The following is a 25084-nucleotide window of genomic DNA, read 5'->3' as shown; positions in this document are numbered from 1 at the left end:
AGTCACTATGTTGACGGATGAGTAGGTCCGTGTGTTGCTCCAGAGTATAGTTCGATGCGGAGTGCATGCGAATAAGCCAAAAGATTCCTCGGTGATTGTTCCACTCGTTATTTTTTCGGTTTAATCTGACGATACTGTCGTTGCTTTGGATTCGATATTTATCTTCCGGTAACTGACTCATACTTAACAGAATGCGCGCCTCTCTATTCTGAGGAAAATCGGGTAGCCTCGTAACACTTCCAATGAGAATGCTCGACTCAAGTCCGACTTCCTCCCTCCACCGAGTTGGAAAGAGAACTATGCACTCGGATACTTTTTAAGAATTTTTGTAAAAATCAGATTCCAAACGAAAGTTGTCGAGACAACATTGGATCTCTCTCAAAAACGTTGCCGAGTCAACGTAGATTCCTACCGAAAGTTGCCGAGACAACATCGGATCTCACACAGTTCGTTGCCCAGTCAACTGATTACCTCCATAAAATCACGCATCATTCCTTATCCGTATAAAGAAATATAGTCTGTAGTATTACAAAAATCCGGAATATTTTTATTCAAAACGCGAAACCAGCTGCTGGCGGTTAATTCCCCCTTCAGCAAAACACTATCCGAGCCCGTCTTCTCCGGCCCGAGGATTAACTACCCTCGGGGATTGACTGACAATCGCGAGCTGTTTAGTGTCGCAAAACACTGTCCATCATTTTTCTTAAATACTTGAATTTAATTGTATTCTTCTGTTTCGCCTGTCCAATTGAAACTAATATATTCGCAACATTATCGGTCACTATCTTCTGTTTCATCATCTGATTCCTCCTCCATTGTCATTTGTTCGGTAACCTCTTCTGTCTGATTTAATTTCCTTATAAACAAGTGAATGTAATTGACTAAATTTTTGTCGCTCTTCTGAACCTGAAATGAAATTCATGCGTCAATTTAGAACGACTGTAATCTAAATCATTAAACATCCTTCACATACCATTTTTAGAACTTTTTGAGCAGCTTCGCACAAATCATTTGTTTTTGTTTCATCATCCAATTGAATGTCTAAGTACTGTAATGACTTAATCAGTATACTTAAGCTGATTTCTCTTCTGTCATTCAATATTTCTCCCAAAATGGTAAAAGCAAGATTTTCGTGTATGTAACTGTTTGATATAGACTGCTGTATACCAGGTTTGGTAAGACTTAAAATAAATTTTGACACTTTAAGTGGATTGATTTCATGCAGTGGACTGAATGCTGGTGCATTAACCAGTGCGTGCAATGTCAACATGAAAGCCTTTTCAAGCATATCTTGGCTTGTAAGTGCAGAAATTGCGAACGCATGAAAAAAGGAAGTGAGACACTGCCTCATGCGTATATCATCCTCTGATATTGGATTAAACCAAAGGATAATGAGGCGGGATAGCAATCTAGCACTGACGATTCGCTGATGTAGTAATAACTTGCAGAAACCTTCTGCAGTAACGGTACGTACTTCCTCATTCTGAAATATATCAAACAATTCATAAAACAGGTAATAAATTCAGCTTCCATTAACTATAACGACATGAAAGCAAATACTTACTGTATTTTCTAATAGATCAATTAAAATTCGTACAATATCAGGGCTTTCTGATTCAGTACCTTGTTGCCTAATAGATGTCACATCATCAGTTTCTGAATCAGTATGCAAATTTACTCTACCAGTTCTCGTATTATTTGATGTTGAATTTATTATACTGCATTCTCCAAAGCCGAAAAAATCAAGTCCATACAGCAATAACAAATCAAACACTGCTTTCAGTGCTGTAGTCCAAACCCTCGTGCTGTCATTTTCTGTGGTAAGTATCATAAAGAATACCATTAGATACCGTTTAGCCAATTCCTTATCCAATACGCAACATATTGAGAGAGCTTTAAATGCCAATGTTTGAACATCATCATCCAAATGCTGAAATGTACAACTAACATTAACTGATTAAAATTAAGATAAAATATATGATGTAAAATTGAAACTTATCGCACTAACTTACATCAATACTTGGTAATACCATGTTCTCCATTTGGGTTCTTAAAATAGGTGTTAAAGTGGTAATTTTTTTTGATTGCATCATTGCACACATTATTTCTAGACACACTATCATGGTGGCACGATCATTCTTTTCCTTATAGATTTCCTCGGTGTCTACAGAAACTGTCGTCGGACAGCTCAGCTTATTGATTTCTTCTTTCAAAGCTTCGATTTTAGAATTCAAGTCTTCTGCTTTCGCAAACTCTTTTCTTTGAATGGCTTCATATTGCTCATCCTCAATTTCCGAAATCTGGATTCTGAATTTTGCTTTCTAAAGAATTTGTTAAAAATTTTTAAATTTTATTAATGTTACCAAATATCTACTAAAATAAATATCGTTTTTACCTTCACCCGTATTTGTTGTTCTTCTTCTTCGGAAACTTGCATCAATGTTGATGCAACAGTCTGTTTAGATGGTATTCTAAGTTCACTAATAACATGTGTCAAGGCTGTTAATCTCCCATTTACATCTGGATCAACTTCCTCTAAATGTAGCACAATACACTGAATTACTGTCCTTGGACAATTTTCTATCATTAATGTGTTCAATATTAACTGCTTTAAATTACTTCGTCCAACTTCATCCGCGAGATCATACATTTTAATTATTTCGAATAACTGAAGTAAAATAAAATTATGTCCCATTCTTTCGCAAATTTGTAATTCCATGGAATTTATGTCACCTAGAAAATCTCGTATATATTTACAGAATTTTGTTAACTCTGGGAGGAATTCATCCATTTCACTGTCTGAAGCGATAAAATTTATCGATTTAAGATGTTCTATCAAGCACCTCCAGTACAAAACACTTTCACTTGTTAACTTTTCATGTGGAATAAGTTTTGTCTTTGGATCAGTGGGTAATTGTTCCAACAGAATCTTTACTTCGGCAGACCTTATGAATTTATGATTCATTAATATCAAAATGTAAACATGTGATAAGTGAAATTAGTAAAAGTAGGTAATACTAACTTGAACAAAGTTTTAATTACTAATATACTGATATCCATAGCATCTTCTGGATAAAGTGCTCTTAATAATGCTATGTATTCTCCATTACAATGCTCCAGCCAAGTAGGTAATAATGTGTGTTCAACAAATTTCGCTACCATCTCTGTTCTATCTCTGAGGCCTTCGCCAATGAGCCAAACTCTTTGCTTAATTGTTAAAGACTTTATATTTATTTTACTCATAAAACGATAAGCTTCTTTTCGTACCATATTACTAATATCTCGAGTCTTTTCCAGAACACCAGGTAATACTATTTGTGCCTTTGCTAAATTTACTAAAACAGCTTGGCGAACTTCAGGTTTTGGATCTTTTTCTAAGTGAAACAGGTACGTCTTGATTATTGGACATTGTTGATCGCATGGATCTTGCAATCTATGCAATGCAAATATTGCTTGTGCTCGAACCTTAGACGATTTGTCCAAAACTCTTGCCAACATGTTTGAACTAATTCTATCCCACAACTCATCGTCAATGTATGCATGTTCTCCCATCGAAGACAAAAGTAGATTCATAAAATGACAGACACGAAACCTCACCGCTGCTGACTTTGCATCATGAGAAATGAGTAAGAAGTCAAGTAACTTGCTAAGGAAGGGGCACATGATTTGATTACTATCATCGTTGTCAAAAGAATCCAAACTGCAAGTAAACTTTGCTGCAAAGTCCAAAGTATTCTCAATGTGAGGATGTTTCTCTGCATACGTCAATGGTACTCTCAAACAAGCGATGAAGCAATCTCCAAACACATCAATGTCAGTCTAAAAGCAACTTGCATTTAATTTTGCAACTTCAAATTTCTGTTACAATAATACCTACTGCATATTAACCCTTTGCGGTCGCATTTTCCCAAGATCAAGAGAATTTTGGTGGCTGAGAGTAGACATACGACTGCAAAGGGTTAAATTATCGCAACTATGCAGAAAAACTAATTTAGATGGAGGATGCTTACCTTATCATAACATGTTTTTAATAATTTCATCTCCTTCTGATGGCAAGTCTTATTGAATTGAACCCTTTCAAATATATTGTTTATAGTTTTCTGAACTGTTTGAAGTGTTTTAGCCATTGCATCACTAATTTCTTTGCTCTTTACAGTATTTAGGCTTCACTATGAAAAAAACACGATGCGTACTCTAGAGCTTTATAATGCTGCTTTTATTTTTTTTAATTCGAGCTTAGCATCAATGGTTTTTGTCGTACCGTTTTGTCCCTTTTGTGCTTTCCTCTAGGTTTTCATTTCACTTTGCCTGGTCCCTTTTCTTTGTTTGATCTCATGAGTTTCATTCGGTCGTTCTTAAATATAACGACATGTATTTAAATAGTTAAAAACAGTCAAACGGCGGATTTGCGCCTGCGCGTTAACTCTAGTACCTAACCTATTGCGCATGTGTGGTCAAAGCGTAACGTAATAGAAAGTGCCCGCGGCCCATATTTCGCTGCTGTCACGACCCGTTAACATCTAGCGGTGGTGAATCGAAGCTGTTCCACATTTATGCCCTATTTTTTTCATTTACGGATGAATTCCCAAAATCTTTTTCTGGATGATATCTGTGTGATATCTTTAAGTCCGGTTTTTTTTACTTCTAGTTAAAAGTTATCCGGTAGTTGAGAAGCAGATATTCTGCAGATAACTACTGCAGCGCCTGCGGTGGGAGCCTTGGAAATATTTTGAATGACATATAGAGACCACGATGGGCTGTATCAGAGACCTGCTCATCTCTGGCTGTATGTACCTTGTAAATAGAAAATTGTTGAGAGATGTTAGTTATAGACAGGAAAGGCGGGAAGATGGGAAGCCGTTAAATGTAAAGAAGAGGACTCGAGTCTATTCATATTTTTTAAATATGTATTACATTCACGTTTACATGTACTATAATTAGAAGTTCAACAATATAATTTTCGTATCATGGCATATAAGCATGAATTATTTAACAGTTTTCAATATTTAATAATGTAATATAACCTGGCGATAACAAAAACTAACCTGTACATCCTAGTAAATTCTCTTTCTTCTCACAAAAATGGGTCTGAGGCATCACGTAATTCTTTACTTCTTCTAATGAGGTTATTATTACATCCCCGAATCCGATTGTTGCTAAAAATCAAAACACCCGGGAGATTCTCCATTTTGACTTTTGGTATCGAAATCCGTGGAAGATGGCGTTCACGGCGTTTATTTTTTTATCTTTTTCCTTTCACTACTTCGCTTAATATTTTGTGCCGAGCTAGTTCAAATGAGTGATCTCGCATTTTCACCACCAAAAACGTTCCGTAATACCGTTAGCTACTCATTTTTCACATTTTCGCTCAATTTGCTTTACGTAATAGACTCTCTGGGCCGAAATCCAACATAAGGAAGTAAGAAGAAAACCATCTGGATCATGATAGTGGCAACACTGGACCCTACCTGTGAGCAATCTAGCAACGTCCCAACTCATCTCTGTAAGAAATGGGGAGTGTGGAAGTTGAACGTGGAAAGGTCAGTTTTATTTAATTTTTTCGGTTTTGTTCCGTGCAATAGTACACATAATTTTGTATGTGTCATAGTATCGTATACGGTAATATAATTTGAAGCAGACTATTATTTTTAACTGCAATTAGAAAGTATCATCGGTACGAGTAAATTAGTTGGTCAAGATTGAGGGCGTTGGTTTCCTCGCTAATGATTTGATTTCCTTGTATTGTCACCAACGGAACTTTTCCTTACCGTCCTTTTATGGAATAAGTACTGCTATATAATACATTATTTGAGTTATTAGTTGCTGATTTTCAATTCTAGCTAGAGGCTAACATCCGGAGTTTGAAACTCTCTGGACATGTTGGATTTGACAGTCTTCCCGATCAGTTGGTCAACAAATCTGTGCAAAATGGATTTGTTTTCAACATTCTTTGCATCGGTAAGTTGTGTAATGAAATCTTTGTCTAAAAAGTTACACACAGTATATTTGGCAATCCAGTATATTGACATTATTAAGTATATGATGTGTTAAATCTAAAAAGACTTGCAATCCCCTTAAAATTGTCAATATTTTATTGTTTTAATAGCAATAAATGATTATGTTGCAATGTTCTGAACGATATACAAGGATCTCCAATAGTACTATATTTTGATAAGGTACTAAATAATATAATAATATATTCATGAAAAAGCATCTTATTTTCAAAATTGCTTTAATAATATGCCGTGTAAAAATAATTCTACTGGAAACACAGTTTTTTTATAACCAACTGTAATTATTAAACAAAAATTGTTTGTGCCAAAATGAAAACACTGGAGTACGAATTAACATGTTGGTCGCCTCGTCACTTAGATATGGGTGACGCTGTGTGTAAACGTGAATGGTAGCCGAAATATGGGCGACGAACATGTTAAATGAGAATTGATAGCTTATAAAATTTGCAATTAATTCAGATTTGCGTCCCACAGAAGAAAAAGTGTTTAAAAGGTTAAATAAAAGAAACTCTCAAACTTTTGAAATAATTCTCCAACAAGAAAGCATAAAAGGATAAACTCGGACATTTTCTAAAAGTAGAAGAAACGGGCTATAAGAAAAAGGTATAATATATCTGTTAGATAAAAAAAAAGGTTCAATTTATTTTGAGACGGAAAGTCTTGTATAACTTTTCTTACATGTCAGGAATTACTAAACTTAATTTAAATAACGAATTTAGTTAAAAGTCTATATTTTTTATAAAGCTTTTATTTTACTAATGCAACAATAACTTTTTTTTATGACTCATTAAAGGAGTACTTGGATGTATAAAATACACAAAAAATATTAGAAACAGTCATAAACACTAAGGAACCATAAGAGTGCCAGTATAATTGCCTGTAATCTAGCCAACAATTTGATTTCAGCTAGGAAAATTTATATTGCGCATTCACAGTCTGTTTCAATGAAGAACTGCCTGTTATTATTTATTTCACAAATTCTTTGTGAAAACAATTCCCTTGTCGAATGGGGTTACTGAATACTCCACAGAATTGTGAAACATTAAGGTCTGGTTCCACAATTTGAGTTAACCAGAGTTTAATTGATTTATGGTAGGTTTAAACTGTGTGTAAACCAGATAAATTGCGATTAACTCGAGTTGTGGAATCAGGCCTAACACTTTCATTGCTAACTTAGAACTGCAAGGTTATACTAGGGTTGGATTGTGCTAATTTTTTTTATTAGATTTTTATTACATTTTTTTATTACATTTTTACTATATTTTTCCGAAGTGGAACCCAAAGGAGCAGGACTTGTCATATGACCAGTGTGTTGTTTATTAAAAACTTGCTAGAGATTCCTGAACTCTGGTGTGGCTGGCTGGAATTAATAACAGATCTTAATCTTTCTTTAAAACCAAATGCTAAATATGAAGCAAATGATTATCATATTATCTTGTAGGTGAGACCGGACTTGGAAAATCTACACTCATGGACTCATTGTTTAATACAAGCTTCGAATCAACTCCAAGTCCTCATAATTTGCCCTCAGTGAAACTAAAAGCTCATACCTATGAGTTGCAAGAGAGCAATGTACGACTAAAACTTACGATTGTTGACACTGTTGGGTATGGTGACCAAATAAATAAAGAGGACAGCTTTAAAGCAGTGGTTGACTACATTGATGCTCAATTTGAAGCTTATCTACAAGAAGAATTAAAGATTAAACGTTCTCTGTCCATGTACCATGATAGTAGAATTCATGTTTGTCTATACTTTATTTGTCCTACTGGCCATGGGTAATATTTATATTATGTATGTAACTTTTCTGACTATTCTTATAACTTGTTATTTTGAGTTTATTATTTCAGCCTAAAGTCAATTGATCTTGTTTGTATGAAAAAGCTGGATACGAAAGTCAATATAATTCCCATAATTGCCAAAGCTGATACAATATCTAAAACTGAATTACAAAGATTTAAGGTAATGATATGCCACGTATTCAAATGCCATGTATTATATCTCTTAAAATGTATATATTTGTTCCTTTTACAGAGCAAAATCATTTCAGAACTCCAAAATAATGGTGTTCATATTTATCAATTCCCTATTGATGATGAAAGTGTTTCCGATGTGAATTCTACCATGAATACTCACGTTCCATTTGCAGTTGTTGGGAGTACAGACTTTGTTCGTGTTGGTAATAAAATGATGCGCTCACGACAGTATCCATGGGGGACAGTTCAAGGTAACAATTGTTTTCAAGATTGGAAAATGATAGGAAATAAACTTGTTTTTTTAATTTCTTTCTATTTTTCAATAGTAATGTATGGAATTGTTTGGTAAAAAGTTATACAGAAATATTGTGCATTGCTACGATTAGTAGTACTTGAAATAGTAAAGTGATAAGATGATGAAGATGGCTACATAGTACGTGTTAGAATTGTGTAGCCATCTATTTTTATTAACTGTTTTACGATGTCTTTGTAGTTAATATACATATAGTAAAGTTTTACATAATTTCATGTATGAATGTAAAAAAAAAAGAATTATATAAATAGCTATTTGAAATAGGGTACATAATCATTTTATTTTTTATTCATTCCATGTTGTCTTATACAAAAATAATACTGTATCATTTTTACAGTGGAAAATGAATCTCACTGTGACTTCGTAAAACTTCGTGAGATGCTTATTAGAACGAATATGGAAGACATGAGAGAAAAGACTCACTGCCGACATTATGAACTATATCGAAAGAAGAGATTAGAACAGGTTGAATATTAATATGTTTCTGCAATGGGGGTTTTCGCGTAACACTAAAAGAAAAAAATCGATTGTTTTTAATCGAAGGTACATCTTTGAAGTATGCACATAACATTTCGAGATCGAAATAACGATGTAAAGTTAAGTTACAGCCAATTTAGTGAGAGGCTATTGTCTTCACAAATGTAAAAACATCCAAAACAACTGTAAAGATATCTGAAGACTTTACGTCAAAATTTATCAGTTACAAAATGGATACTGCCAAAATCGCGAGGTTCTGTTACCTAATGATTCAATTTGTAAGTAAAAAGTAGAGAAAAAAGTTGAAATTATGCAGAGGCTAATATTAAACGTATTTTTTTCGGAACTACACTTTTCAAACCAGCGTGGAGGATAATTCAAAATCTAATCAACTGATCAACTTCGCTCGAACCCCATTCAATTTATTATACATTTCTCCACGGATATAATACTTATCATTTCAATCATATTATTTATATATAATATTGTTTGTAAATTTAGACTGATTTTTTGCTGAAAAGAGTTCATTTTCATTCCAAACGCTAGCAATTTTACAATTTTATAAATATTTTTAAAACAAGTATAACACTGGCTTAAACTTTCCTTTTTTAAGAAAATATTTTACTTTTGCCATTCCAATGACTGTGACAAGTGCTATACTGCACACCGACATCTGATGTGCTGTCAAAAGTGAATAAGATAATTATATCCTTTTTAGAAAGATAAAGAAAAAAAATATCTTTTTAAACTTCAAAGATGCCTCTTTACATTAAAAGAATGTGATTCAAATATCGTCAATAATTTTTATATAACAAATTCCTGAAAATTGCTAGCTTGGTACCCTGTTACACGAGAATTCCCCCTTGAATAGTTAGGTCTATTTTTCTTACCTAAACTTTTGACACCTTAGTGTAATGAGTGTAAACTGAATGTAACCGAGAGCAGCTCATCTTTTGAGTGAGAAAAAAGTATACACTTCATAAGGAGAACACTACGGTGTAAAAACAAAATGGCAGTTGAGCTAGGATTCGTGGTATTTGTAGCAAATATCTTTCAGAGAGTGAAACATACTATATATGTACGTAGTATACATTTATAAGTTCCGTGGTCGTTAAACAATTTTTTCTTACTTTGGCATTTTATATGTTATAATGAATTTTGAAAATAACTGAAGGAAAGTAGTTTAAATATTTTTAAACTATTACTTGATTCCTCTGATGACAATTGAATTTTTTTTTGCTTTTGCGCTTTCATATAAGACAATTTCTATCCTCACTCAGCTTCCAAATCATAGAAATTCAAGTGTACACTTTTTATTCTTGCTTAAAACTAGGTTTAAAAAAGTGTACACCACATTATACTTGGTGCAGTTACACTTTCAAAGAGAACGTCATAGTGTACACTTTTCACGAAAGTGTAGAAAGTGTAGCCATGAAGAACTAACTATAACAGCAAATTTGCCACCGATATTTGAATAATTCTGTATTATGTAATATTTAGATGGGCTTTAGTGATGTCGACAGTGAGAATAAGCCAGTAAGTTTCCAGCAAACTTGTGAGGCTAAAAGATCGACTCATTTACAAGAACTTCAAAGAAAGGAAGATGAAATGCGACAGTTATTCGTTGCTCGAGTGAAGGAAAAAGAAGCAGAATTAAAAGAAGAAGAGAAAGAGGTAAAATTAAAAGATACACTTCTTGTTAACATTTTATTCATTTGATACTCATATTTTTTACAGTTACACAATAAATTTGATAAGCTGAAAAAAGATCACATGGACGAAAAGATAAAATTGGATGATACTCGTAAGAAACTAGAGGATGATATAATGGAATTCAATAGAAGAAAAACTCAAATTGCTCAACAAGCCCAACATCATACCCTTACTCTTGGAAAAAGTAAAAAAAAATAATATGACTTTCCAGAGTATACAATCTAATATAACCACATCATCTATTGAACTGTATTTATAATTAATACGTGACATAATGTACTAATTTTCTACTGACTGTAGGAGTCTCTCCTGAATTATCCAAAGTGAAAAAGACGTTGAACTTTTACTTTTAAAGTAGTAAAGTAAATTAATTTGTATAATCATCTTTTTTTATAAATGTAATTTATTGTAGAAACCGAATTATTTTTTCTTCATTGAGCGCAGCAAGCAGTTTAGCGCACAATACATCAGAATGTAAGCAGTATTAACAAGTTTACAGTTAATTGCATATTTACATTTCTTTGTACCTTCATTTTTCCATTAAGGGGCCTACTGCGTCTGTGAAGCCCTCGTGCGTAGGCTCACGAAATAAACACACCCGTGATTTTGGGTCGATTTGCCTGTTTAATAGGTCAGTTCAAAGACAAAATTACCGACAACTCTAGCTTCAGAATTTTCAATTTTAGTTTTGGTTCAATATTACAACTACACAAAACTTGCGGTACCTTCGGAGAGCTGTAACGTTAAACCAAAACTGAAATCGACAATTCTGAAAAGATACAGTCCTTGGTAGTTCTGTTTTATTTAAATCGAGCTATTAAAAAAGCAAATCGGTTGAAAATTACGGAGCTAAAAGATTATTTCGGAATGCGTGTTTTTCCCGCAAAAATGCATGACGACGATGTCCTTCGGCCACTTTATGTACATTTCGAGAACCGCAAGGAATCAGGGATATCGAGATTCCCTCTCCCTTTTTTGGGTTCGGATACTGGGTTCCAGGCCATCGAAGTTTATCTAGGTAAGTCGGGCTCGGAAAATATCGGGCCCCGAAAGGCCAAAATCCATTCTGAATGACAACGACGTAACTGTCGTTATCAAGTCCGCGCGGTCTTTCAATACTGATGTGTCCTTACCCCGGTGGCGGTGAAATATGACATTTGTAAAGGTGATACCTTTCTTTTCGAGGCGGGGGAAATACATTTTCGCACACCCGGAGCTTTATCCCCGGGTAGTGTGGGACTGCCTCCGAAAGGCACGACGTGGGGTGGGAGCCCACGCGGCCAAGGGCCATCCGTAAACCTCCTCGTGGTGGAGGTGGATGCGGACCCCCATGGGTCCGTAACGAAACGGCAAATGGCTACTGGGGAACCGTGAGAGATGCTCGCTCTGCGGAGCTGATCGCACTCTCGTTCCCCCTAGAGTTACCGGCGACAGGTTGCCCTCATCATGGGAATACTCCTCGACCGGATGGCCGGGGTGTGTCGGGTAACCCGTCCCGTGTCCCGGATTTCCGGGTGCGGGTTGGGGGCCGACACCATCGGCCGTAACAAGAAGGCCGGCGAGCTAGTACGGGCCGATAGATGGGATAACCGATCCGAATATTCGCTGGGTTATCTTGGCCGATGGATCGGGTTCCCATCCGAGCTAGCCTGGAAAGCTCGCCAAACCACGCTGGAGCATTATGTCTCAGCTGGCGCCTTGCACAAATGTTCGCGGCCGACTGCGGCCGATATGAAATTCTGGTAGTGTGGGACTACCCACGAAGAATATACCTATTAAAACCCCTCCTGCCAGAAGGCTTCGTCCGAGCTTGCCTGCATATTTTTACGACCCCCCAGGTTACCCCGGTGATACCTAACTAGACTCAAATTAACGTAGTGTTTTTGGAAGAAAATTAATTTTCGATAATGTAGATATGGACGGAATAGAGAAAATTTTATATTGCGGAACGAATTGACATTTTTGCAATATGATATTATATGCAAACAAGTTGTAGCATGTTTCGCGACGGTCGAACAGTCCCATTACAGCCAAAAGTAAATTTAAATGGCCAATATTTCGTTATATGAATTCTCTGACAAACGTTACACATATAGGGTACAGGGGAGGAGGGGGGTGAGTCATTCGGAAAGCGTTCGAGTCCATCGACACTCAGCCTCGGCGGTAGCACGAGCACGGAGGGTCGGTGCGGAAAGGGGACTGCATACTTGGGTCTCTCTATATCCGCCCTGGAGGCCGTGTGTCCGAGTGAGATAGCCTATTTGATGCGCTATCCGCCTCATAGAACAAAGACAGATTTATGCGTCCGGGCTTCGGGTCCTGACCAGATAACGCTTTCGCGTTGGCGTGTCCAGCACGGCTCGGCCGCCAACTAGAGGCTCGAGGGGCGTGGCGTTCTCGTTTCCTCCTACGGGTCGCAATGGCCTCGTGCTTCCATTACCACTCTCAAAGCTCTGGTCTCGGGCCTTCAACCCCCTGCTGCGTGTGGCTGAATGTCGGTTCCCCGATAAGCGGATTATTGTCAATGTTTTCGCGCCGGCGATGAAGACTCTCATTCTACTCCGGGCTACGGCCTCGTTCCTTCTGGAATGGCGTTCTCCCTTCCTCTCTTGCGGGTCTTATGTCTCCCGACTGCGTTCTCGCTCGGACTCGTTCACCCACAGGCCTTATCGCCCCTTCCTAACATGGCGCGCAAGGTGGATTGTCATTTTGCGACGACCGCGATCAAGTAATTGACAGAGGGAAAGGAGGATCATTTCCTTAGCGAAAACTGTCGCCTCGAATAAACTATGCCGTCTACTCGTAACTTTAACCTTTCGTCGTCCCTGCTTTATTAAGACATGCAAATTTATGAACCATGTAGAAACTGAAACAGGATGAAATTTCAGAGTTCCGTGGTTTAAAATAATACAATTTGAGGGCATTGACATTAAAGCAAAATGATAGAAAGAGAAATTTTGCAACAAACGTAAACTAAAATAAGCACAATAAATAGAGGGAACACGGTTAGAAAAAAAAATTTATATTTCCGAAGGAATTGACGTTCTTGCAATATGGTATTATACGGAAACAAGTTGTAATATGTTTCGCGACGATCGAACAGTCCCGTTACAGCCAAAAGTAAATATAAATGGCCAATATTTCGTTATATGAATTTTCTGACAAGCGTGACACATGGAGGGAAAAGGGAAGGAGAAGACCAAAAATAAGTTTCCCTTCGTTGGGGCCGGCTAGGCTCGGTCGCCGGCTCGGGGCTCGAGGGTCCTAGACGTGGCGTTCTCTTTTACTCCTACGGGTCGCATAGGCATCGGGCTTTCTCTACCACTGTTAAAACTCCTGTCTCGGGCCTTCTACTCTCTGTTGTGAGGGTTTCGGTATCGGCTCCCGATAATCGGATTAACATCGATGTCTACACGCCGGCGAGAAAGATTCTCTCTCTACCCAGGGCTGCGGTCTCATCCCATCCGGAGCGGCGTTCTCCGTTGCTCTTTCGCGGATCTTATGCCTCCCGACGGCGTTCTCGCTTGCCGTCGTTCACCCTCGGGCCTTATCGCCCCTTCTTTCCGTGGCTCGCAAGGTGGATTGTCATTTTGCAGCGACCGCGGTCAATTAATTAACAGAGGGAATGGAGGGTCAATTCCTCCACGAGAAATGTCGTCTCGAATTAACTGTGCCATCTAGTCGTCATGTTAACCCTCCGTTGTCCATGCCTTCTTCGGACACGTAATTTTATGACTTGTATTTGTATTTAAAATGCAAGTAAACAATTTAATTTCATGTGGTTTTGCCAATGTGGCTATTTCGAGTCACGCGTGTTGTTTGACTTTTTCGAGAGTTGACTCAGTTGGTAGAACAAGTATCATTCTGATCGATTCTTTTCAATTATCCTCATTTCTCTGGAAGTATTTAATTTCAAACGGAAATAGATTCAAAATCTATTTAAAATGGGAAATACATAACAGTTTATTGTTCTTATTTCAAATACGAAATGGAAATGGGGTTTTGTGTTTTGTACATCAATTTCGAATGAAATCAATTCATAAGAGTTAATCCGATTTGTGTTTATAAAAAACTCGGATATGAAATGTCTTTCTTATGTTTGCGGGTGCTCATTTACATGCTCATTTAATGATTTACAGGTGTTCATTTATTTGAGTAGTACGAAAAATGGTGTAGAACGTAAATATATAAGGGACATGAAATCACGATTTCGTTTCTATGTCCGATAGTTGATGCATCGTAAATTTTCCTACGGTATTTCATTNAATCCATTCTGCCCCTCGAGCGATTCGAATTCCGCGCTGCTCCCGCCGCTAGTACGCTGCGCGGCCGGAGAGGGCAGAGCGGACAGGAGGAAACCATCGACGGAGTTCAGTGAACAATGGTAAGGTGGTGTACAGTGGTTTTGAAATTACGCGCCGCTTTCTAGAGCCAATCCATGAACGTATGATATTCTTACGTGCCAATCAGGAGGCTGAAAAACGGGAAATCAATATGCCCCTCCTTTTCCTACGCGTTGGTTTCCCCCTGATCTAAGATGAGTACTTTGGGCTCCGTCCATATATTCGTGCGTTCATAGCCTTTAAGTTCCATTTATATATTCTTACGTCCATGATTTCAGTGCTGTGAGGACAGTCTCTATTACTTTCTGATCATAGGTTAATATATCTTACGGCAATCTAGTTATCTAACTGCGTACCAGTAAGTTTGGGGTCATGTCTTTAGCGCTTTGAGCGAATGCCGCGAGGCGAGCGTCGGTGTGCGTAAAATGGCGGACGGTGACATTGATTTGTACGCCGACGATCTCGAGCAAGATTTTGCCCAGGTAATTCGAACATTTATTGAATATAACTATGTCGAAATGTTTCCGAAACAGAATAGGTAAGTCAGGAGCAGCTTCGCGAACACGATAAATGATCAATACGTGTACAATTGTAAGTCGGACTTTTCGGCGTCGCGGTGGAGTTTTGCTAACGATTGGTCGCGACGGCTTCACAAACTTCTGAACTGCAAACGAGAGCCATCCCGACGTGTTTGCATTAATTTAATAATGTTTTGGCGCGTGAATTATCAACGTTGTCTGCCGCCCTTCTTAATGCCGCACACCTTTCAGATTCACGATCTCGCTGTATCTTTCTGAATCTGTATGTGCTGCGAATATAAGCATCAGATACGTGCACTGGGAAAACCAAAATGGTGTTAGCTTCAACGTCGAGGCAAATATCGAACCGTTCCCTCTACTCCGAGTATCAGAGTATGGTTAGCGGGATTTAGATACTTTCGTAATGAAAACTTCTCTACTAGTAGCTCATTTCTTGTGTATCCTAGGTAGATGTAATATTCGATAAATCTGTGCTCATGCGAGCAGTTTTATAAAGACTACAGATCTCCGTATATGAATTAAGTATTTACGTGTCTTTCTTTTAGCTGGAGATACGCTAACCGTAAATATCACATAATTATAAATTATTTGCATAATCTTCAGAATGTATTATTCTTCAACTTTTTCATTGTTACATCTTTAAAGATTATTTGTTTACTACAGTTTTAGAGGGATATTCCACATGAAATTTATTGATCGTTAACGGTGTCAAAGTCAGATTTCTTAAATTCGTTATCATTTACATTGAGGATACTGATGCATTTTGGAGCAAAAACGGCTTTCATCTAGTTTTTAATTTTTTTTTATCTCTTGCAAATAAATAAAATTATGATTAGTTAATTTCAATATAATCTAAATAGAAATTATGAATTTTTATTGATTTAATTACATAATTATATTATGGTAAAATATAATAATGTTACGTATTCAATATTTATAAATACATCATATAAGCACTATCATTGTTTTTAAGAATCTATATAACTGGAGCTGACAATGTAATTTTTCAAACATCACAAATATTAGTAACAAAAAAATGTAATAAGGAAGTTCAAATTATCATGTAAGTTGAAGTGGGTATGAAAAATTAATTTGAATATAACAGAATTAATGTTAACAACATTTCATTATTTTTATTTGAAAGACGTTACATTGTTACAATATTTTGTTTAAAGCCATTGTTACTTAAAACGTTTTAGGAGATTAATCAGTCCCAATAGGCTAAGAAAATCATCGTTGATGAAGAATGAAATAGAATATTACGAGTTATAAATAAATTGCACCATAATTATTGATCTTTAACCTAATTTTGTTAAACATTATTTTTATAATATATTCAGTAATAATTATGTAATTGAGAAATTATACTTTATTTACGAGTAGCGTGTCCCCAGCGTACTACATTAAAATCTCATGGCCTGCTTACTTTGATTAAAATGTTTTTCTTTTCTTTTTTTATTGTATAATGTTGTTGCTTTGTTAATATAAATATAAACAAAGTAGTAATTCATCAGTAATAAGAGAAGTAACATAATCTAGGATGAATTTGCTGGAGATGGCGTTGACCTGTACGATGACGTGATTGCGGCTGCACCAGGTGGTAATGGTGGTGTTTCTACTGGTAACAGCGCTACAGGCGATGGTGATACAACATCGCCTAATGAGGAAACTAATGGTACTGCGCCTTATCATCAACTTGGAAATAACATTCAGCCCAACCAAATTGGAAGACGACATCAACTATATGTTGGCAATTTAACTTGGGTATATACATAACTTCTTTTGTAATTTTCTATTGAACATGATAAATGATAATATTTTTATAAGTTTAATAAGTGATCTTGTTACAGTGGACGAGTGATCAAGATATAACTGATGCTGTTCAAAGTATAGGAGTTAATGACTTTGTTGAAGTGAAATTTTTTGAAAATCGTGCTAACGGTCAATCAAAAGGGTTTTGTGTTATTTCTTTGGGTTCGGAGCAAAGTATGAGAATTTGTATGGAAAGACTTCCTAAAAAAGAACTTCATGGTCAAAATCCAGTTGTTACTTTTCCAACAAAACAAGCATTAAATCAGGTGAGTTTTATGTATAATTCCTTGTTAACCTGATAATGTAATTATATAATCCTTGTTGCCGATAACAAGTTAAATACTTCATCTATTGTTAATCTGAGTTTGAACGTGAGTAGTGATGTGAGGAATAAATACTTTATCAACTTATGTTACATGAATTTAAAAACATTATCTATTTAAATTTGCACTCAAATCGATAACTCGGTGAAGGAAGGAAGAACGCGTCCACATACGTTTGGCACATAGCTAGTTGGTTTAGTTAAAACGATTCGAGTAAACGACTAGCGCGCGGTTGGGGACCTCGGTACGAGTAGGTCACTCAGTTTCGCTTTTGGACCCAGTATTTGAATTCGTTTGTACTGATAATTCCAGTTTAGCAAATTGAAATATTGTACTCGACGTATCCCAAATTTTTGTACTGTATTTTTCATGCGAATAAGTGACTGAAAAATGATTGTACCACTATATAAAAGCTTATAACGCAATTGATGTTTTCAGTTTGAGTCTCAGTGTAAAACAAGAACAGCTCCTGCCCCTCAACAAAGTCAAAGTCAACGGCCACATAATCCACATCAGCATCAACCACCAATGCCATCTCATCAGCAACATCCACAGCATCCTCAACACCCACAACATTCACAACAAAACCATGGCCCAAGGATGATGATGGGTCCACCGCAGGGTGTGCGACCCCAAAGGATGCCACCACCTGGTATGGGCCCTCCTGGACCAGGTGGTCCTGGGCAACAAGGTCCACCTCGAATGCACGGTCCACCAATGGGTCCTGGTCCTGGACCACATCATCCTTTACCTGGTCATCCTAATCAAGGACCTCCACCTCCTGGTTATCAGCAAGGACCATGGAATGGTCCAAGACCCAATGGTCCTCCTGGACCACCTAGAGGACCTAGTGGCCCTGGTGGACCTCCTCAGCAAGGACCTCCTGGACCAGGACCAGGACAGCATCGACCACCTGGAATGGTAAGCAGTATATTCTATACAAAACAAATTTTGTAACATTCAGGGTCCAGTTAAATTCATACATTTTTTACATTTAATATTTCTTCAGTAAGCGTAATAATTTGATATTTAAACAACACTATTTTTTATGCTTTAATTTAGCAATTCCATGGCGGTCCTCCTGGGCCCCCTGGACAGGGTCCACCACGTGGTCCTCCAGGACACCCTGGAGGTCCTCCAGGAGATCCGCGCGGTGCCCCACCTCGTCCTGAATGGAACAGACCACCCGGTTAGTATCTTTATTTTACTTATGTAACCGTGTTACCTTTTATGTTTTTCAATTTAATTTTTTTATTATGTCTGAATTATTAATGTGTCTTGTGTGTAACAAAATAGTATTATATGCAATAATATATCCTTAACTTCAACAATAATTGGGTATTCTACTGATTGGAAGGAAAATATGTTCCAATTTTCAAACGTTATATCTCAGTAGATGATGAAATAAGGAACGATAATCAATGAAAATATTTCTCTCAACATATTAAATTAAAACCAAGTGAGTACAGTTAATGGTTAATTTTTCGTCATTTGAACTTTCAAGTGATTTTGAATTTTATAACATCGTGACCGATGAAAAGATCTATAACAATTCATATTACTTGTTACAATATTCGATAGACCAAATGAAGTAAATGTTGATTAAGCAAGCATTGTTTTTGGAAGATGTTGGGCGTTTTCGTATGTACTCTTGTATACAACAAATGATATATTTACAATGTCCATTTTTTTTTTAAATAGTCGTATCCCCCTTCTATCAAATATTCTAATAAAAATAGTAATTTAGTAAAAATACCCAGTTTGATATTCAAATCGAATAGTCTCCTTTTTAACTTTTCATACTTGTCATTAATGCATCCTATGTTGATTGATTGTGTGCAGTAATGAGTCCGTCAATAGAGTAACTTTCATCGGAAAATAAATGTCAAGACATGCACGTTTGTCTTTCGCGTGACAAGATCCATGGTTGTAGTATCTTTCAACTATTCATATTCTAACGGTATCGTTCAATGTACATAGGAATGCATCATGGGCCTCAGGGACCTCCAGGTTTCCCTCAACATCAACACATGCAAGGCCCGCAACCTGGACAAGGCCCACCTCAAAGAGGACCTCCTCCAGGTTCTATGGGTGGTGAGAGATTTAGTATGATAGTAAATTGTCGCCTGATGATTAGGCTATTGCATGATATTGAGGGAAATGTATTATTGTACATCTGTGACACATTGCGATGAAGAAGGGCAAATCTTAAATGGTAGTTCCAATCCTGTCGCCTAGTCCTAATGTATACAACACTGGACAACAAATAACGATAGAGTTTTAGGGTACAGATTCAGTGCTTTTCCTACTTAGAGATCCTTAGGGGGGAATGGTGTATCATTTTCTCTGTTTGTGTTTTCACAACCACGAGAGCTCTAAGCGGGGGAACTCCGTGCCCAACAATGTTTTTACAGCTTCCCGAAAATATAATTTTCCCTGGGGAGCCAGATTTTAAAATTATTTTTCAGAAAGAATATAAGTAATTAGTAAAAATTCGTACTTCTAACTTACGAATCTATCATGGTGGTCCAACATGATCTCTGTTGATATTTGCCCAATTTTTACGGCACCGTTACGCGGAATCACTAATCACTAACGAAGATTAAAAAGGGCTATACATAGGAAGTTGTACACATCAATTTCATACTTTATCACTGGGAATTACTATCAAATAGCTAAACTCGACATTTTTGGGTGCGAACATGCGAAGTTGTCAACGAGGACATTCCCCTTACAAAAAACTTGAGTAAGTTTCCACTACGAGCGTTAGTTTACCTATGATGTCGCTACGTTGCAGAAGAGAGCGCAGTGTGCGACCTGACAGAAACAGCCAGCACATAGCCGAACTTATCGGGACCCTTGCACGATCTCCATTAGATGCAATATGAGCCGCTCAGTGCACACATCGACTAACTCCACTTTTTGAAAAATCTTAAATTTAGGTGTCAAAGCACTCGGTATAGTCATAACTTTTTATATTTATAATATCTTTCCTGATTAATAGAGATTAATACAATTAAACGGCAAAATTTTGTTGGGCATTGAATAATAAGTAATTTATTTCAGAAGCCATTTTGATTAACTCCATACTCTAATGTAAATCGTAGACGAATACCTGGCAGTATAGTATTAATGAATTAACTGTTGCGGCCGTACATCGACGCTTTTTTTTTTAAACAGCCGAAGATGCTTTCCCTCTTTCAACAATATGAGGAATAAAATCGCATCAGTAAACAGATAGAAAAAAGCACAATGCAAACGGTAGTTAGTATAACGGTGATCTCTCCCGCTGAATGTTACCGTATACTTCACCAATATTACACGGACTACATATTTTTTGGTCTTTTCAACATTACTCTCTGATTGTTTTTAAAGAACTAAATATTATACCGTTATAATCAAGATGAGTGAAACTAATAACAATGTGGATGTGGAAAGCAGTGATGATTCTTCAATACGATTTATCAGCAGAAAGTCTGGGGAAAGAAGACGTTTATCGTGTTTCTCGAATTCATCCGATTGCAACGGTACAAATTCCCCAACAAACACATCGATTGGGAGGAAAAGAAGTCGTAATCCTGATAAATGGGCACGAAATTTACAAAAGCATAACGGAACAAAAGGTTTGGCATACAGGAATAGGGGAGGAAATTTAATACCTGCAAAAACATTTGTCGATATAAAATGCAGACGATTATTTTTTGGCTATTCTTTCTTATTATTTTTATATACCGTTAGATGAAAACTATAACTGTATTTATGTATTCTACATTATATATTTGAAGTTATATTATAATAGGAATTTTAAAAAAGAATCTACATTACTTCATCGCATTTCTCAACTTTTTGTTTTATGGAGTTAATCAATGTGTGCACTGAGCGGCTCATATGTAAACACCCCGATTGTTGTAAAGGTCAAGTTCGTTTGTTGTGTAATATAGTCGATATCTGTTTTCTATTGAATTTCTTAATAACAAAGCCTTTATTTCTTTACGTGAGGTATGAAAGTTTTCTTGAGTCCCGGTATCCGATGGTTCTAACACTCGACGTTACTGGCGTACGACTGCATGACGTCATAATTACCGAGACATGAGGTTTGTTCGCGTTGACTGCACTTTCTACACTCGAGGGTAACGAGTGTACCACACTTTTCTTGAAAAGTGCTGAAGGGTAGATACACTTTCGTCGACGTCCCGAACGCCAGCAACTCACGAAAGTTCAAGATGACCGATTTAGTAGAGCGGTACGCGATTTTGAGGTTATCCGTATCGGACGATGATGGATACGAAAATGTAATGCTTCCTCCAGCCTTCCTTCTTAGGCTGTCTTCGTTTTCTTCAAATCCTACAATTCGTTCTATTACCTTGTAATTGTAGAAGATGAAAATTCCTTTCACGAATTTCAGGTATTGAGGATCAATAAGGGTGAGAATGTTATTGCAGTAGAATATAAAGCAATTTAACTACAACAAGGAAAAATTATAGTTTAGTTCATTCCAACCGCGGTTACGTAGTAATACATAATTATTGTATATTGTTTCAAACATTATGCACAAAACTAAAACGCTAAATCGTTTTATACACGAAGAAGATGCATTAATAATTACTTCCATTTATATTACGTTGAGATGTTAGCATAAATTTTGTATTTTCCTGTTTGTTGGTCTTTTTAATTTTGAAATTTGCCGCCAAATTCGCGGACTACACTTCTTGCACTCGCTCGGGATCGAGAGCGGAAAGTGTAGAGAAAGTGTACACTCGGTGTAGATGCACTCGCAAAACGAACAGTGACGTCTGCGTCACTTCCGTTAAAACGAACGCCAAAGTGTACACTTTTCGTAAAAGTGTAGAAAGTGTAGGCAAAACGAACAAACCTATGAATGCCACGGCAGCCGTCAGCAACCGTGTGCCGACAGAAACGGCGCTTGCAATATCATAAGTTTTTCCATTGCTTTTCGTTACGTGGCAGCACGGTCGACTCGAGTTTACCGAGTGGTACCATTCCCCCTTAAGATAAATCTATTTATTTTTGTACTTTTTATTAATTAATGAATGCCTAAGAAGTTGGTATGTATGATTTATAGAAATCAATGGTAATTTTAATCATTTTTAACAAGTCATATCCACTGGAATTCTGCCGTTACGAGAAACTATAAAATTAGATAAAACTACTTCATTAATTTAAACATTTCAAGAAAGAATCTTACAGTCTTGATTTAAAAATTAAGAATATTTAAAAACAGGATGAATATTGACTAAATACAGGCCAAATAAAAAAACCTTTAACTTGAACTTATATATTTCATTATATACGCTTTTAACGTTAACGTATATAATTAGAAAATAGTTTTCTGGTATAAATATTTTTACCAACACAGGGTGCATTTAATATTTCAGCACAATTCATTTGGTCATTAAAAAAATGTTACAAACCGAATTTTAATGTGTAATTTTAACTTTAGATTGATAAATCCATTTGGTAAGGATAATTGTTTGAAAATAATTATTTTAGTTTGCAATGTGTCGAGTACCCTCGAACAAAGAATGAAGGTGGAATAAGTGCAAAGTGTATAGGCTAGTCCTTAGGGGTCCTCTGTGCAATTCCTAGAGCCTGCTCTCTTGTTTCTGTTGATTTGTTCACGATTGTCTTAAAATGTTGAAGTAAAATGTTCCTGGTCATAAATAAATTCGTAAGGCACATTGGAAATGGATTCGCATTCAACTAAAATGGTTGTGTACTCGTATCTTTAACATGGTAAAGCCTCAATTGATCAGGAATGTTGCCAGGTCCAGGTGGGCCTCCGCCGGGGCACGGTGGTCCGCCGCAAGGACCTCCGCAAGGGCCGCCAGGTGGACCAGCTCCACATGTGAATCCGGCATTCTTTGCGCAAGGTCCTCCGCATCAACATCCTGGTCAACATCCTGGAGGACCTCCCGGTCCCCCAGGTCCTCCTCACGGGCCGCCTCATGGGCCCCCTCACGGACCACCTCATGGTCCACCTCATGGTCCTCCTCACAACCAACCTCATGGTCCCCCTCATGTACCACCTCATGGTTATGGACCTCCAGCTGCTCAGGTGACTATAATTTCTGATTATATTTCCACGTTTATTACTTGTACTTGTGGACGGTATTTTCTGTAGGAAAATTATGTTTAGCTACTTTAATAATTTTTTTTTAAATAAACTCATTTGGGTTTCGAGAAAATATCGAGATCGAACCCCATAACGTGTATTCACTTTAAATGAAAATATCTGAGCATCTCTTAAGAAAATGACGGTATTTAGAAAATTTAAGTTTTTAAAGATTTTACTTTTTTTTTTTCTTATTTTAGCAAATGATGCAATCAATAACTACATTAACTCACATTTGGATACTATTCATTATGCAAAAAGATATGTCATTCGAATGTTTTGTGGTTTCCAGTGAGTTTATGCAATTTGTGAAATGAAATTGTTACGCATATTATATCGTATTAAGGTGAAATGAATGTGGCCATTGACGCGTCAACACGTTTATGAAACTTTTCTACTATGTGGATGCACCGAATTATTTGGAATATTAGCACATAATTATGGAGCACAACAATTTTTTATTTATCCCAGACTAGAACGAAGTATATATATTTTTGACATTTTACGTCTTTTGAAAGCTTAGACTCGAAAACGAAGACTCTCACGTCCTAGACATAACAATGTAGAACACTATCGTAACTGAACATTAAAGATTCGTTTGGAATATACTAAGAAAAGTTTTATAGCATATGCAAAATGTATTTTACATATCACGGGGCTACGAAATTATAATTACGTTCGTCTGAGTCTTATTGTAAAAAATTGAGGAGTTATTTCAGAAGAATCCCATTCCCGGTTTAATTATATCCACTTCAGCCTTAATTATTTTAAGTTTTATAAACGAATTTCACTGTTCTGAAATTAAGGGCCCTTGATACTGACCAGTAGGCCTATTTTATAACTCGTAACGACAACTGTCGTTATCGTTACGTTACCGATGGTCTTCGCTTGTTCTACCGACAGCTTAACGAATGGCGTATTCTATAACTGCTCCTAGCGACACCCTATCGATACAAAACGAGATAACGACATCGTTACGCTAGCGACAATTCTCTATTCGGTATAACTGTTTTCAACCAATGAAATTTCACGTTTTCTTAAGATGAGTTTGTGAACATTGAAAGATACAAAGGATACAAATTAAAAATAGTGGTTCACGGCTGCGAAGTTCATAGTTTTCCAATAGCTCTTTATTAAAAAGCAGTTTCAACACTACTTAATGCAATCTTTTCTCATATTAGTATTTGAAATAGTCTTTTCTTTTCATACGAATGCAACGACTAGCAGATGGTTGACTAACTATCAAGTTCATATTTGCACCAACTGGATTTTGGTAGCTTCCATTAGCATAGAAATTAATTGCTACTAATACTTTTACTTCTGGTGATAACCCATGAATTCTTTCTCTTTCCAATCGTGGACGCAGTGTATTGACAATATCCATAACAAGTTCTGGACTTAATCGGAAATGTTTTAAAAATTCATTGTAAGGAAGGTCAAA

General features: G+C 36.7%; 3 protein-coding genes across 8 annotated transcripts; 2 read left to right on the top strand and 1 right to left on the bottom strand.

Annotated features, from left to right (window-relative positions):
* Positions 1-526: 526 nt before the first annotated feature.
* Positions 527-4395, bottom strand: LOC105696071 (condensin complex subunit 3). The gene is made up of 7 exons (XM_023433344.1): positions 4011-4395; positions 3023-3819; positions 2396-2945; positions 2013-2321; positions 1565-1930; positions 974-1483; positions 527-906 (listed from the first exon to the last, which is right to left on the bottom strand). Exons 1-7 carry the CDS (start codon positions 4125-4127, stop codon positions 772-774), a joined length of 2784 nt encoding a protein of 927 aa, XP_023289112.1. The 5' UTR covers positions 4128-4395; the 3' UTR covers positions 527-771.
* Positions 4396-5521: 1126 nt separating this feature from the next.
* LOC105696072 (septin-2) lies at positions 5522-11001 on the top strand. 2 transcript variants are annotated; one of them, XM_012418239.2, is made up of 8 exons: positions 5522-5540; positions 5841-5958; positions 7456-7792; positions 7865-7976; positions 8049-8241; positions 8641-8768; positions 10281-10454; positions 10518-11001. In XM_012418239.2, exons 3-8 carry the CDS (start codon positions 7485-7487, stop codon positions 10689-10691), a joined length of 1089 nt encoding a protein of 362 aa, XP_012273662.1. In that variant the 5' UTR covers positions 5522-5540; positions 5841-5958; positions 7456-7484; the 3' UTR covers positions 10692-11001. The 2 variants fall into 2 exon arrangements, with proteins under 2 accessions (XP_012273662.1, XP_012273663.1); XM_012418240.1 differs by lacking the exon at positions 5522-5540 and adding an exon at positions 5601-5619 and having other exon boundaries at positions 10518-10691.
* Positions 11002-14902: 3901 nt separating this feature from the next.
* On the top strand, positions 14903-23586 carry LOC105696052 (cleavage and polyadenylation specificity factor subunit 6; the record flags this gene model as incomplete). Of its 5 annotated transcripts, none has more annotated exon segments than XM_023433339.1 (8): positions 14903-15318; positions 15607-15752; positions 16915-17139; positions 17226-17453; positions 17949-18431; positions 18573-18699; positions 19491-19604; positions 23285-23586. In XM_023433339.1, coding segments are annotated over 7 exon segments (1545 nt in total), but the record flags the coding sequence as incomplete, so codon positions are not given.
* Positions 23587-25084: the final 1498 nt, after the last annotated feature.

This window comes from Orussus abietinus, unplaced genomic scaffold (assembly GCF_000612105.2).
Source record: "Orussus abietinus isolate OABI.00-Male unplaced genomic scaffold, Oabi_2.0 scaffold708, whole genome shotgun sequence".
NCBI lineage: Eukaryota > Metazoa > Arthropoda > Insecta > Hymenoptera > Orussidae > Orussus > Orussus abietinus.
The sequence above is the reverse complement of the archived record's forward strand: the minus strand, read 5'-3'. Positions and strand labels throughout refer to the sequence as shown.

Bases quoted from the DNA above. Each gene is read 5' to 3' on its own strand.
- LOC105696071 (XM_023433344.1), bottom strand. From the start codon at position 4,127: ATGGCTAAAACACTTCAAACAGTTCAGAAAACTATAAACAATATATTT. The intron at 2,322-2,395 runs GTAAAAACGATA...CAAATTCTTTAG, and splicing joins AACAACAAATACGGGTGAAG to AAAGCAAAATTCAGAATCCA. The intron at 907-973 runs GTATGTGAAGGA...ATTTCATTTCAG, and splicing joins CTCAAAAAGTTCTAAAAATG to GTTCAGAAGAGCGACAAAAA.
- LOC105696072 (XM_012418239.2), top strand. From the start codon at position 7,485: ATGGACTCATTGTTTAATACAAGCTTCGAATCAACTCCAAGTCCTCAT. The intron at 7,977-8,048 runs GTAATGATATGC...TTCCTTTTACAG, and splicing joins CTGAATTACAAAGATTTAAG to AGCAAAATCATTTCAGAACT. The intron at 8,242-8,640 runs GTAACAATTGTT...TCATTTTTACAG, and splicing joins TCCATGGGGGACAGTTCAAG to TGGAAAATGAATCTCACTGT.